The 14,651-nt window shown below is 40.2% G+C and overlaps 1 protein-coding gene across 50 annotated transcripts in view; it reads right to left on the reverse strand.

Moving 5' to 3' along the window:
- Positions 1-1,302: 1,302 nt before the first annotated feature.
- ANK2 (ankyrin 2) overlaps positions 1,303-14,651 on the reverse strand; it is a 320,751-nt gene continuing 307,402 nt past the window's right edge. For 35 of the 50 annotated variants that reach the window (XM_053403696.1, XM_053403706.1, XM_053403711.1 and 32 more), the window contains 7 exons: positions 14,051-14,330; positions 13,049-13,325; positions 10,647-10,739; positions 10,057-10,140; positions 8,490-8,654; positions 6,824-7,003; positions 1,303-2,125 (listed from right to left, as the gene is read on the reverse strand). In XM_053403696.1, coding sequence (XP_053259671.1) covers positions 2,111-2,125; positions 6,824-7,003; positions 8,490-8,654; positions 10,057-10,140; positions 10,647-10,739; positions 13,049-13,325; positions 14,051-14,330 — 1,094 coding nt within the window. In that variant the 3' untranslated portion in view covers positions 1,303-2,110. Of the gene's footprint in view, positions 2,126-4,811; positions 4,904-6,823; positions 7,004-8,489; positions 8,655-10,056; positions 10,141-10,646; positions 10,740-13,048; positions 13,326-14,050; positions 14,331-14,651 lie in introns of all 50 variants that reach the window. The other 15 variants (XM_053403733.1, XM_053403728.1, XM_053403740.1 and 12 more) reach the window with 3 other exon arrangements.

Consider the following 14,651-nt stretch of genomic DNA (forward strand, 5'->3'; position numbering starts at 1 on the left):
CCTCATAGATATATTCAGTTAGTGTTATCACCATGGGAACAAGATGCTGACTCATCAACTTAAAATCACTTCTTCTCACAGTATTCAAGTTCTCTGATAACACAGCAAAAAATCAAAACCGATAAAGGAGGATAGCCATTATGCTGTTACACAGAACATCATCTGCACCGCAAAGTACACAACAGAAATGCGTTTCTTTTAGAGCCCCAGTCTTGAAGGTCAACCAGTGATGTTCTTGACAATGAGAAATGAGCTATTGTGTGTCCTGAAATGGGTCTCCTTCCATTTTGGCAGTCACAAGTGCTTGCCAACCAAAATGAAAAATGTTAGAATGGCACTTTGGGTAGCTTTCTTAGCAGGCGGCCAAACACCCCAAAACGTTTCCTTTCTCTCCACATGGTTAGTTAAATGAAGAGGTGCCATTTGTAACATTTATTTTCGGTATTCTGAGCACTGAGTCAATTATTATTATTATTTTTTACAAGAAGGAAAATCTGGCTAGGTTTTGAAAAATATCAACCCTGGAGGACTTGACTCATCCTTGTTGAATATACTTTGTCTTTATCAAATAACTGATTCAAAATGTATATCATTTTATATGTATATATATAATATATATAATTACATATATATGTTAAAATGCAACAGAGCTCCAGACCACTATTAGAATTAGGTACAGACCACAGAATAATTCCAGAGTCGCATATGCCCTTCTTGGAAAAATCAAAGTGCAGACATTTACATGATGATTCCTGAAAGTTGGTTAAGGAATATAAATAAAACGACGACAAAAAAACAAATGCCCAATGGATTCATATCCCTCCATAAGCAAATCTCTGAAGAACAATCTCAAATGGAAGGTTAAGCTCTGCTCGCTCAGTGCTAAGAGAGATAATCTGTTGACATGGTTACAAGAAGGTTGAGTTTGTGTTTCCCAATGCCACATGCATAAACCAGGTTAAGAGACAGTCTTGATAGAATGTGATAAATTTAGAGTAACCTTTCTTAAGAGTGGGAAAGGGTTTCTTTTCCCTTATCAAGTTATCTACAGTGCAGTGGCCAGCAGGAATAACCACCAATAAGACAGCGTGGTTTGCTAAAGCAGTGATGAAAACAGGAAATTACAGGAGTTAGAGCTTTTTTTGTTTTGTTTGTAATGCACCTTGCCTCTTGTTCCAGTCTAAAAGATTTGAATACAGTATGCAAATGTGCCACAGATATAGCTGCTAGCAAGTTATACCTAACTGGGTATTTATTTCTTCAGGAAATCTTTAGGTGGCTTCCCAGGAGTCATAAAGCAGGGGTTTGAGGTTGCGGCCTGACTCTCAGAAACTTTCAAGTCAAGGAGATCAACAAACTGGAAGTCCTATAAACATGGGAGGCTGACATGCTTCCTTCTCAGTAGATCCATGTTGTATATTCAACGGAAGAGTAATTAATCGCTCTTCAACAGTTTCAACAGACCGTGTAGTTCTCGATCCTAAAAGTAGTCACGAAAGGCAGTGTTTCTTTCTTTCAGTCTTGTGAGTCCAAGCACTTTAGCTATTTACAGGTTAACGTTAGCATCCCTTTTTAAAAAAAATGCACATACATTGTGATTTGAAGAGGCCTGTGGAAGAAGCTATGTTTGTATGGATCGGATGCAGAAGCAAAGGAACAACAAAGATGGCGATCTTGACAAGTTTCCAGTATAGCACAAAGTCAATGACTTTTAGTAGACAAACCATCCCAAATGAAGGATGCTATCTTTGGTCACAAATTAGCTTACAGATATTTGAAAAGAAAGAAAAGAAAAGAAAAACAACCCTACACTATATGCCAAGTCGAAATGTTAGTGTCCTCTAGTGATTATGTTATGTCATCTACAGCAAAAGAAGAAAGTGAATTCTGGATATTGAATGGATATGTGTGTTGGTCTGTGGGTGAGATTTTAGCAGCATCTCATTTGGCCTCTTTCTTCCACTCATCTTTGCAGAAATGTCTCAGTAGTTGCTGGAGGTCATGCTGAAGGTCATCCCGGGGTAGTGCTTCTGGTGTGTCCTCCAGCAGTTCCACATGAATACGGTTTCCATACTGGTCCTTAACCACAGTCCTCTTCTGGGTACTGGCTTTACTCATTGTTGTCCTGCAGGGAAATGATGGGTAAAGAGTGAGCAATCGTAGCATATGCTAAAAAGGAAATGGAATTTCCCTTTTCTAATAATAATGTTTTTGAGTCATAATAGGTCCAATGAAATTGACTGCAGCAAGGATATGGATGTGAGCTGCCTTAACTATTCTAATAGAAAGGTGGAATATAACAACAATAATGACATTTTATTATTGATACTGATGCTAATAATACCACCAATGAAAGCTTGTACCACAATATAATTTTTAACTTCAAATGAACAAAATTGTTCAAATTTTTTGGTTTTTTTTTAACATGGTAAGATGCCCACCTTCTGGAACCAGGCCTTAAAAACACATGCTTCCATGCACAGCCATTAAAAGAGCTTGAAATAACCATGCAAACCTTTTCAGGGTGCTAAACCTAGCATGATGATAATTAAATCATGTTTGTTAAATATTTCTACTGCATCTGCTCTCATTGCTGATTTACCTTCACCAATTAAGACCCATGCTATCCTTAGCCGTGAACTGCTTAATAATGTTCTCACACAGCTTCCACTATCACAGACAAGAGCTTATAGATTGTATTAACTCTAGCATTTTGTCCTGTTGACTAGGCTAACTCCAAAATTTATAACATACTTGCACTTAGAAAGTACTTGGTTAGAACTGTCAACTGTCCCCAGACATGGAGTAAGGGCACAAGATGCAGCCACCTTGCTGACATAAGCCAGTCTGCCTTGACTTAGTGCCCGGATGGGAAGCCACTGGGAAAACCCATATATATGTATCTTTGAGATCCATGATGGAGGAAAGGTGGGAGATTAATATACTATTTCAAAAAACTGGAAATGCCATCATTTTGCAAAAACTGCAACCACTAGCCTGTTTAAGGGTAGAATGCATGCTTTCCTCCACTTTGTGAACAAGGCGGCAATCCCGCGTCACATTGGTGTTTCAAGGATTTGGAACAAATGCCTTTATCCAGCAATATGAATTGTTGGCATATATTTGTCGCATGGCAAGTGACAACGGTGGTGGGGTGGGGGTGGGGACTGGTTCTGGAACTGATCTGTACCAACTTGTTCTGGAGACAGTTTTGACCTTTGAAAAGGTAGTTCATGGTATATGACTGTTTCCAGCCATCATCTTAAATCTGCTTTGGTAAATATCACAGTGACATCGAAGAGAACAGATTGTTAAATGGGGCTTGTCTAGTGAATGTGGGTGGTAAACATTTCTATTTATTTTTTTTTAGAAGGGAGCTATGAGAAATGACATCACTCCTGTCTTCTAAGACTTTCTAAAGTACACGAACCAAAACATTTTCTGTCGTTTGTTATTTTAATCTTGCATGGGGAGTCTGTTTGCTTGTTATTTCCTGGGGAGCCGCCTTGGTCTAGTAAGGGCATCTACACATCTTCTTCCTCATGGCAGAGACAAAGAAATGAATGGACCATGCTGTGCTGGATTTTCTTTGAATGCGGCATCTTCCTAACCAGCTAACATACCTCCCACTCCCTTATTGCTTTATTAAAGGGTTTCTTTATGCAACTAAACCATTCCTTGGTCCCCATTTCATCCTCCCATCTTTTCTACATACATAGTCATCATTATGTATAGTCTTAAAAGTAGCCAAGATGCCACATAGTATATACATTGTCAGTCTTGACTATTGTCATGGTAAAGTCGTAAGTGGGAAACACGATGGCTCCACCCATGTTAAGCCAGTGTGTGATATCATAAAATGGAAAACAAAGGGGGAAGAAACGAGGTGGGAAAGCAAACCGCCATGTAATCCCAACCATGTCTACTCAAAAGTAACTGAATTCAGTGTTTACTCTCAGGTAATCTGAGTTAGGCTAAAGCTTAACAGAAATTACAAAACAGCAATAAAAATGTGGATTGTGAAATAAGTAGAGAGAATACATCATGGCTGCCTTATCCCAGCATCTACTCATATGTTTCCTCTAACCATGACATCTGAACCAAAGCGCTGAGATACTAGGGCAAGTCAGCTTCAAAACATTTGACTATGGAACACTGGAGTAGCTGTTTTGGTTGTACAATTAGTTCTACGTTAACTAAAAAATAAGGGTATTAATACCCCCCCCCCAAAGTGGAAACAGTATTTGAAGGCTCCGCTTGCAAGTTGGCTGAAGCCAAACTTCTCCCTCATTCTCTTAGAATGGCAATGGCACCTACCTGAGAGGTGCCAGAGCAGAGTTCCAGCTGGAAAAAAGCCTTGGCTGAAGCCCTGAACAGTGTATGCCCCCTGGCTAGGCATACACTGCAGCCCCACTTGTCTGTCTGAATGGCAAAGTGGAAGCTTGAGAAGATAAATTTCCTCTTCCTAACCTATTTTTAGTGATGCTTCAGTTGTATTTGTTACAGAGAAAAAGGTCAAGCATAGAGTTCCGGTGAACATATATCTGGAGATCAAAGCATGTAAAATTGACTTAGTGACTCCGAACCAAAATGTGAGGGATATTTTCAGCCTAAATGTGCAGGTATGTGACTGAATCATACCTGCAAAATAGTGACAGTCCAGAAGTGGCCTTAGTGTCGATCACTTAGTATTTTCAAGAAAAGCTTAAGGTGCTGAGATTCAAAGCTGACATTATTTCACTTCCCACACAATTTCTGTTAGTTTGTTAATATTTTGCCATTAAGAAGTTCACTGCCATGCCAACCCAAACCTTTTAATAACTGAGCCATCCTCTTTCATGACCTCTTTCTCTACTAAAGGAGGGACTTCAATTTTCATTTTGTTACCTGCATAGTTCAGGGCCTAAAGTGAAACAAGAAACAGAACCATACCACAAAGGACTTTTAAAGCACAGCTTAAATATTCCAACCTGCTGAAATGCTGAAGTCCAGAGCCAATGAGAAAAAGAAAGTTAGCCAAAAAAACAAACAGCAAACCATCCACTTCAGCTTTTGCTAATGTAAAATATCTTGTCATTGAGTGCCCATGAATTCAAATTCATTGCATTTTGACTGTCTAAAATATATAGGAATCTTCTGTACTTACTGTGAATTTTGAGGAGTCACAACTGAATCTACATCTCTCTGCCACTGCTAGAAAAATGCATTATTTCCAGTAGCTTTAGATGAACTTCACAGTCCTGCTCCAGAATACATCCAAAAACTGGATATTTGCACTCCCCCCACCCCCCAGGTGTTATAAATTTCCAGCTCTTACCCCAGGACTAGTCCTAGATTAGTGAAGCCAGATCCTGCCTTTGCACTTATGAGAATCAAGATACATTTGGCAGTTCTGAAATATCTTCCCAGGAGACCCATATAATCAAGACATACAATGTCTATCAGGGATGGGGACCAGACGTTGCTGGACTAGAGCTGTTATCAGCCATAGCCAACATGGCTGATGGGCTAGGGATGATGGGAGTTGTGGTCTTCTGGGATGGAGGCTCTACATCCCTTGCCTATATTTATTTATTTTTAATTTTATATACTGCATAATTAATCTAATCTCAGATATTTAATCTGTGAATGTAGAACATCCATAAAACAGCATAAAAATCCTTAGTCAACATATGGACAGTGGACTATGATAACCAATTAAAATGGCCAAACTACCCCAGGGTATCAGAGCTACTTTGGACATTTTGTGTCATTCTGCCAAGCGGTAAAGATGATTTTGCCCTAAATCAGATCTAGATTATGTATGGTAGAATGCGTGATAAAGTAAACTTTGGCATCTACTGAATGTCTTGTGTGATTTTCAGCAGCAGGATCACCCCTATAGCTTGTTGGTTTCCAGAGCATTCTTCTTTGAATCAGCTTATAGGCAATTTATGGGGTGAATGGGAGGCTTGAGTACTTGATGGTAATTAATTACACAGCTAATGTAATTAATTTTCAGTGTCTCACCAGACTGAGGTGAACCCATTCTCGTAGGTCACAATGAATACGTGCTTGTGTGACAGTGTGAAGAAGTACTGCAGTTGATAAAAGGAATGTGAATGTCTTTCTATGCCACCATTTTGACAGAAGGAAAAATGTAAATTTTAAGTGTGAAAGGAACATCTAATGAGAGTATTGGAAATTACTGAGTTGGAGATACTGAGAGTTACTTCTGGTGAGAAGCTTCCTGAATGTTTCCTGAGTTCGGTTAATGAGTATTTTGTGGGTGGAGGGTCTCCAGTGAGATGGGAGGGGTTCTGCTGCTGCAATAGTTGGAAATCAGTGCAGCTAAAGTAGTGACGTCATGGAAGGGTGTTCTGGATAGTTAAGCTGAGATATGGTGATGCAATTGGATTAAAATAAAATGTGTTGATTTTTTTTTTTATTCCAACCCTGATTTTCCTGCAGAAGACCTCAGGGTCTTCCTCCCAGTGGTATCCTACTGAGTCACTAATTAGCTGTACATCTGCTTAGCTTTAAGAATATGGCACCATCAGATGTTCCTAGAACATTAACTGGGTCTTATCAGGTGTCTCATACAGGACATTTACAGATAGATATTATTTTAGTGGTTTTGTGTATTTTCTAATTTGGACTTTTTATTTTGAGTTGTTCTGAACATATTAGAAAGAACAGGTAAACTTTACTTAGAAACAAGGCTTCAAATGTACTTCACTGCAGTAAACTACTCCGGTTTATGTATATTCTTCTTCCCATATGATTTTACAGTGGTGTTCCAGACTGACACTTCCAAAGACATGTTGAAAAGGCAATATTTTACCTCTTCAAAGTCATCTTTGGCTGAGGGAAGATCAGTTGCTAAGCTAGCATCTCCATGGTGCTTCTCCATTCGCTCCCCATGTACAACCGTAGTCTTCACAACTTTGCTGACCTTGCGGCCTTCCACTGGTTCAGACTGAAATTCTGAGGCACTCAGTACACTTGGCTCAGAAAAGGTCACCTGGTGAAGAAAGGTTTCATGGATAAGTTGTGTGATTGTGAGCACACACTACTAAGGAGAGCTCAAAACAAGGATTGCTTAGTTAATGTCTGAAATGAATGATACTGAGTTTTGGCTTATCATTCTAAGTGAACGTAATACATAAATTTAAAGATATGCTCAACTTGTCCTGGTTGCAAAATTTTGCAAGAAATCAATGAATCCTAAATTTCCTCACAAAATTTCTTCCAGGATGTGAAATCAGTTTACTATAGGAATTCAGATGGTCTTAGCTTGATGTAGACATCACAAATCATATGGCAAACTCCTTCCAAATGAAAACTTCAATTCCTGCAGTTTCACTATGCATATCATAAGATGTAAATGCTCTGTGACCTTTCTATTTGTACTTCCCCATCTGAATCTGACTGTTGCCAAGAGAGCAGTTCTCTGCATGTTGCAGAAACGGCTTTGGGCACCAACTAATGTGAGTACCTTGAATTTAGGAGTAGGCCAGTCAGCTGAAGATCCCATTAGCAGAGCACCCACATGCTATCTTGTTCAGCTGGGGCTTGGGCCAAGACCAAGTCAAGGTAGGCTTCTTTAAGTAGTCAAGGACCTGGGCAGTTCCTACTGAGCTATGGTGAATGTTCTTTCAGCCAAGAATTGGGGCCATCACAGGCTTTATTGAAGCTGAAAAGGCCTTTATCACTGGTCTTCAGCTGGTGGGTCATGACACAGTAGTGGGCCGCAGCCTGTTTCAAGGTTGGTTGCAAGAGGAGCACTATCATCATGCAAATATGTGATAAAAGATTAAGGAATGGGTTCCCCAGTGCAGGTCTGGGTGAAAAGTACCCTGGGTCTGAAAAGGTTTAAGATAAAAAAGGAAGCCCAAACTCCTTGATGACCTGGTTGTGCTGACATCAAGGAGTCTTGTCGAGTTCTATATCTTCTTTAAAGTCCTGTGATCAATTGGGTTTGGGGTCATGATACTTGCTAGTTAGAAACAGGAATTTCTAATAAGGCAGACATGTATGAGAATAGATATCGAGAATAGATAGTTTTACTGTCTGATGTTGGAGAAAACATCTCTCTACTCAATAGGATACTACTCACTCCACCTCCTCCCTAACCCTCCACCCTCAGTGCAACACTTAGACTGAAGGGACATTTTCAAGGTTCCCTCCCGAGTGAAATGTTCAATGTTCTCCAAATGCAAGTGATCTTCCCAGCAGCAAAGTGATTTAGAAAACATGATTTGCAGATTTCGAAATGGGTATGCCCTGGATTCATCTACTTGCTTTTCACAATCTACAGATCACAACTTGCCCCTACATGTGCAACCTTAAAACCCAGGACATGTATGAAAAGGCCCTTAGAAGTGTGCAGACTTGCAACCAAGTGAGGGGAGTTTGCAACTTAAACACAACGGCCAGAAGAAACTCTCTTGAGGTAATACTACTGTTAACTTTCCTAATTCATTTCTCATTCAATCAATCTAACTAACCTCTGATTGCTCGCTGTCACTCTTCAGCACAACTCGCTTTATGACTTTGGAATATCCATCTCCCTCTTCCACCTTAACAGGCTCCTGAGGTTCTCCTTGCATCACAACTTCTTCCTTTTCTGTGCCATCTGGTAAAGTGAATCGCCTGATGATTTTTCTAGTGACCTAATGGAATGACATCATTATTAAGCATTTTAAAACAATAGCAGTCATATGTAAAATGTTGTAAGTGCAGCATCTTCTATTCATCTGCAAACAGAATAACCCTTCCCAAAGGGGCTGGAGGCATCACTATATCCATTCTACTAGCAGGTAATACGTGGTAAATGAAAGGCTAGATGTTCAAAATCAGTTCGCCTAAGTACCTTAATTCCAATGAACCTTAATAAGCTCACCTCTTTAAATAGTGGCTAGGCCTCCCAGTCAGACCATGGAAGTGTATCTTTATAATAATAATAATAATAATAATAATTTATTACTTATACCCCACCCATCTGGCTGGGTCTCCCCAGCCACTCTGGGTGGCTTCCAACAAAATACAAAAATACAATAACCTATTAGTTTAGAAACTATTTCGAAAGAGTAAGCCTTGCAGAAAGTATTTGGTATCAAGAACCTAGCAGAATCTCCCAGATCACACTTGCAAAACTGATGAGCATGTTTGACACATATCTGTGCAATACCATGCAAACTGCCATGCAGTGCAATCCTAGAATGGTTACTCACAAATGCCCCACTGCGCTCAGTGGGTGTTATCCAGGCTAAGTGTGCATGGATTGCAGCCTTGGATACTTTTATTACCAACCTTCACACTGATTCTGATATATAGTTTTCCACCAACAAAGCCCTGATATAGAGGAAAACTCATGCTGTTGAATGTGTTCCTGGGTTACTAACTAGGCCTCAAAGGTGCTCTGCAGGGCAACATAGAAATAACTTATGTCAGATTGACAACTGTGGCTTACTTTGTGACCGCATAGAAATTTTATTGCAGTAGTTGTCACAGCCACTGCTGCCCAGTTTGTGACAGCTTGTTCTTGACGTGCATGTTAGTCTGCAGTTTGGGCCAGGAATGTCACTAAAGTGTCCAGTTCCCATTGGAGATGCTTTCCGTGTTACTACTGGACTACACACAGGGGAGTTTCGAGGATTTAGTCCAGTCTGCATTTTTAAGCAGACCCACCTAATCTGCACTGCCCAGACTAAAATACAGAATTGAATGCAATTATTATTTCACACATCTTCAAATTGTGTAATGCAGTTCTTGACTCAGAAGAGGTACCCAAATGCATTTTTTAGGGTAAGATGTGCACCAAAAATGCATTTTGTGAAGAAGTGTGCAAAAAATAATGCTAATAGATGCAGAAACAGGATGGAATATATGTGAAACTGACACAGACCAGAAAAAACCGATCATTAACAGACACTGAAGGAGTCTCATTGTAGGCTTCTTTTAATTTACCTCCATAGCACATAAAAGGGCCCAAGCGTAGCTTTAATTTACAAAGAAAAACCCCTGCTCTTCCTGCATTTCCCATTAAGTCAACATCCTAATGTTAAATTGTACCTTCTTCACCACAATATGGCCATGTTCATCTGTGTACTGTTCCTCTGTTACAGCTTCTGGTGGCATTTCGGGCATATCATCAGACTGTTGGTCAAAGAACAAAATTCATAAATTAAAGTGGTTGCTTTAAATAAATTGTACAAAAGAGGTTAGTTGATTAAAGCAAGGGGGAAATAAATGAATCAGGAAGCACTGAAGCATAGTTGTTAAAACTCCATTAAAGATTCTGCAAACCAATATTTAAAAACATGCAAAGAAACCTTGAACCAATAGGCAAACAGAAATCATTTGACCTAATAGGAAGTAGTGTTGAAGCAGCAACTCTTAGTGGGACATTCTTCCTCAAAATGCGCATTGGGTAACAACCCTATTGGGTTTCTCTTTTCTCTTCCAAGCTTCCCAAATCAAAATAGAAAAAATTATCTATGTTACTCAATAGACATGCATTATTCAGGAACATGCCAAATTCATCAGTGCAATACCAGCCAAGGGGTTGCTTCAGGAACAGGAATTTGGGAAAGGGTGGGTCCTAGAGGTGTAACCAGGACATAATTGCCACTGGCACGTGCAGTAGTTCAACACTCCTGTACCTGAATAATCACCCGGCGGCGAACGACCCTGGTAGTTACCATCTCTTCCTCATCTGAGCTGGCCTCCAGCTCACCTAATTCCTCTGCTAGCTCCTAGTGGAAGCATGGAAGCATGGCTCTTATCATACAGATATAGTAGCATGGTGTGAATGAACAGCATTTGGCCCCTCTTCTATTAGCACAATGGAAACAACACAAATGCTCACAGCTTTAACAGAAGCTGCATTACTTCTTCCCTTGAGCATAACATGAGACACTAAAATTGCCTTTAAATGTGTGATACCATCTAGACTATTTTTGTTGTTGTTGTCATTGTTATTTGAAATCATGTATTAGCCAAGGTGCAAAGTGCTTGAACAACTTGGATACGATCCAAAAACTTTCCATTCTCTATAAATCTAATCAGAGAAAAGCTTTCATATTTAATTATTTAATTAAAAGGTATTTGCATACAATTCACTGTTAAAAAAAAGATCTGCTGGGTATAAACTTTTTTTTTTTTAAGGGAAATTAACCTGGGCAAGAGAAGTCAAAGAGAGAGAAAAGGCTTCTGATTGTGTGGTTTGTTCATGTATAATGCTAGGCCAGTCACTCCATGGGGAAGCGACTGGGAGGGACTGCTTATGCACAAGCTAATTTCCCTAACCATGGTTTATATGGTCAGCATTATATGTGGACAAAACCAATGTGAGCTCAAGCGTTGTTGCTGAAGTGTATGACTTGGCTTGGAATGCAAATGGAGTGCCTCTCCCATTCCTCCCCACCACCTGGAATGCTGCAATGGCAGCATTCCGTGCACCAGGGAGTAAAGTTTCCCAGGATTCCTCAGATTGTCCTCAGCAAGTGCCCTGGAAACAACATGCTTTGCGTGCATAAAACCCACAGAGCGGGCATACTCAGCAGCATCCCAGATACAGAGAATATTGGAGCATGTTTCCAGGGTACTTGATGCCCATCCTCAGACACCTTATTTCCTAGAAGTCCTGATGTCTGGGATGTTGCCATTAGGTATTTACAAGAGATGCTAGCAAGAAAAAAAGGGAATGCAAATCTTTCAGATACGCCTTCATCAAACCTCCCCGCTGCCAGATACCTGGAAAGGGGCAGCAGGACAGGATGCAGGTGCTTGGGGAGAAGGGTGAGCTGAATAACATTTGGCTGACACACCCAATTTGAAGTAGGATAGGGTCCAAATTTCATAATTGGCCTTGGCAAAAAATGAGGCGTTTCTGTTTGAGGGAATTTGTGTGTGAAATAGTTGCATGTGGCAGGTCCAATTCTGAACAGAGCCAAAGAGCTTCCACTAATCACTAACGACCTCTCTGTAAAACAAAGGAAGAGGAACGCTGACATGTAGGATGTCAACACATCAATGTTTTGTTTGTTGCATGTACACCAATAAGAAAGGCACATATTGGCTTCCAAACATTTCCTGCATCCCCACCCCACCCAACCCTACACAGAGATCTGGGTATCTTCTTTGCATGCAGAAGATCCCGGGTTCAATTCCCAGAATCTTTAAAAAGGGCTGATAATGGCTCCTGCCTGACATCCTGGACAGCCTGTGCTGGTCAATGCAGACAATGTTGAGCTACAGAGACCAGTGACTTGGTATGGAGCATCTTATAGGTTCCTATCATCTCCATACAGGGGAAAATGTCATCTGTGAAGCCCTTAAAGATAAAGGTAAAGGGACCCCTGACCATTAGGTCCAGTTGCGGATGACTCTGGGGTTGCGGCACACATCTCGGTTTATTGGCCGAGGGAACCGGTCATGTGGCCAGCATGACTAACCAGAGCAGCGCACGGAAATGCCGTTTACCTTCCCGCTGGAGCGGTACCTATTTATCTACTTGCACTTTGATGTGCTTTCGAACTGCTAGGTTGGCAGGAGCAGGGACCGAGCAATGGGAGCTCACCCCATCGCGGGGATTCAAACCACCAACCTTCTGATCGGCAAGTCCTAGGCTCTGTGGTTTAACCCACAGCGCCACCTGCGTCCCCTGTGAAGCCCTTAGTTGTACTAAATATAGGATATTCACTATTCTTTTCCAAAGGATTTCTTTAGCAATAGATTCTCTTTCTGGAACATTTCATTTTGGGTTGCTGCCATGTTCATCCTGTTCTAACCTAGTTGACAAAAGTTTTCTGTCTACTTTTTCCCTTCTGTGCTACCTACCACTTTGCGTTTTCAACGGCAGATTTCTTTCATTTATATTCTGTTTGCAGTTGGAATTGTTTTTGGCCAGTTGTGCGTGGGGAACATTGGTATTTATTATTCATACATTTTGTTCTTTGGTACTGACTAAGATCAGATTAAAGATGTTACTCCCCTGAATAATAATTCCTCTGATGTGTGCAGGAGTAACATCGTGATTCATCAAGCGAGCGGTAACACTTACCTTTTCCAGCAACTCTTCTTCATATCTTTCTGACTCTTCTGGGTGTTCTTCAATTGATTCCACAATCACCAGACTATTTTTCCTTGGATAAAGATCTTCTTGGTGGTCTTCAGGTTCTTGCACAATGGGTGAATCTGTTCGTTCACTAGATGTTGGGGTATGAAGGTATGGCCTTTCAAGATCCTCAGAGCCTGCAGTAGAGCCCTCAGACTTTTCACTGGGAATGCTTGTTGCTTTTTCTCCTTTTGGTGCCTGTGTTGCTCCAGAAGTTGTGACACTGTGAATTAAAGTTGAATTCAAGATACCTAATTATTATATGTTCTCTGTTTCTAGTGAATAAGTATACAGATGAATGTCAGGGTAAATATTCAACATGACTTTAATATAAACCTTAGGAGGACCACTCTCCATCCTTGCTCTTAACAGTTCAACACTCTTCATTCTTGCTTGGAAATATATTGGAACTTCCCTATTATGTTTTCATATTTTATTTTCTTACACTTATATCTTGCCTTTCTCCCATCATGGAACTCAAGACAATGCAATTGTGTTCCCAGTCCCAGGTGGTCACCCATCCCAAAGAAATCATCCTCTACCTTCTGTTCATAGACTCCCCTGGAGGAAAAATCCTTCTGTGAGTTGAGGGATACAATTGGATACAACCCCTAATTTATTTATTTTTTAAGAAAAATTCTCTTTTGTCCTTTGGAAATTCACTGGCTCAGTAATTTCTCTGACATATGTCTATAGTCACATAGAGTTCATATTTGACTGAGCATATAACACTTTCTAATGTGTGTCTGCTCTGAATGCATGAGCTTGAAGAACTTGCAGCTCTGAAAGCAGGTGTCTTAAATCGATTTTGTTTGTGAAACAGAAAACATAATATATGGAATCTAAATAGTGCACTTGTGTGTGTGTGTTTTATAGAGGTCAACAGAGCGTACGGTACATTTCTCACAATATGCCATCATTTTGGGCCTGCAATCTTGGGATTCTTACAAGTATTCTTGTGTAGTAGATGAATCTTCTGGCAGCGCATGAGATTTCCCTGAGAATTCAGCTTCCACTCGCTCCTTGTGTGCTTGTCGTAGGAGTTCTGTAATGGATAGTTCCGCCTCACCTCTAGGTGTGCCGTCATGCAAGGGTGAGTAACTCACAGAAATGTCTTCCTCAGAGACAAGGGGAGGGTGATCTGATGGCTCACTGTCTTTAGAAAAAGAATGCTCTTCTTCCTTCTTATCTCTTGTACTGTACAAATCTTCACGGAGTGCAGAAAAACCTACAGCAAGGTAAAAACAGTTATTTGGTCTTCCCATGTAAAGTAGGAAGGTCTGCTCAGTTTACATCTACCTGCAGATTTGTGGGGGTGCTGAGTAGGGAGAGGCAAATCTGTCAGTTTTGGTTTCTCTTTGTTTCTTGTTTTTCCAATCTTAAATTCTATGCCTTTCCACATCAGCTTGCAATATTTTTTTTTAAAAAAATTGCTCATCATTATTTTAGTGCAAAGTTCTCCATTGCATGATTTTTTTTTAAAAAAATTGCTCTTGAAAATTCATCATTATTTTAGTGCAAATTTCTCCATTGCATGATTTTTTTTTTG

This window comes from Podarcis raffonei, chromosome 9 (assembly GCF_027172205.1).
Source record: "Podarcis raffonei isolate rPodRaf1 chromosome 9, rPodRaf1.pri, whole genome shotgun sequence".
Classification (NCBI taxonomy): Eukaryota; Metazoa; Chordata; class Lepidosauria; order Squamata; family Lacertidae; genus Podarcis; species Podarcis raffonei.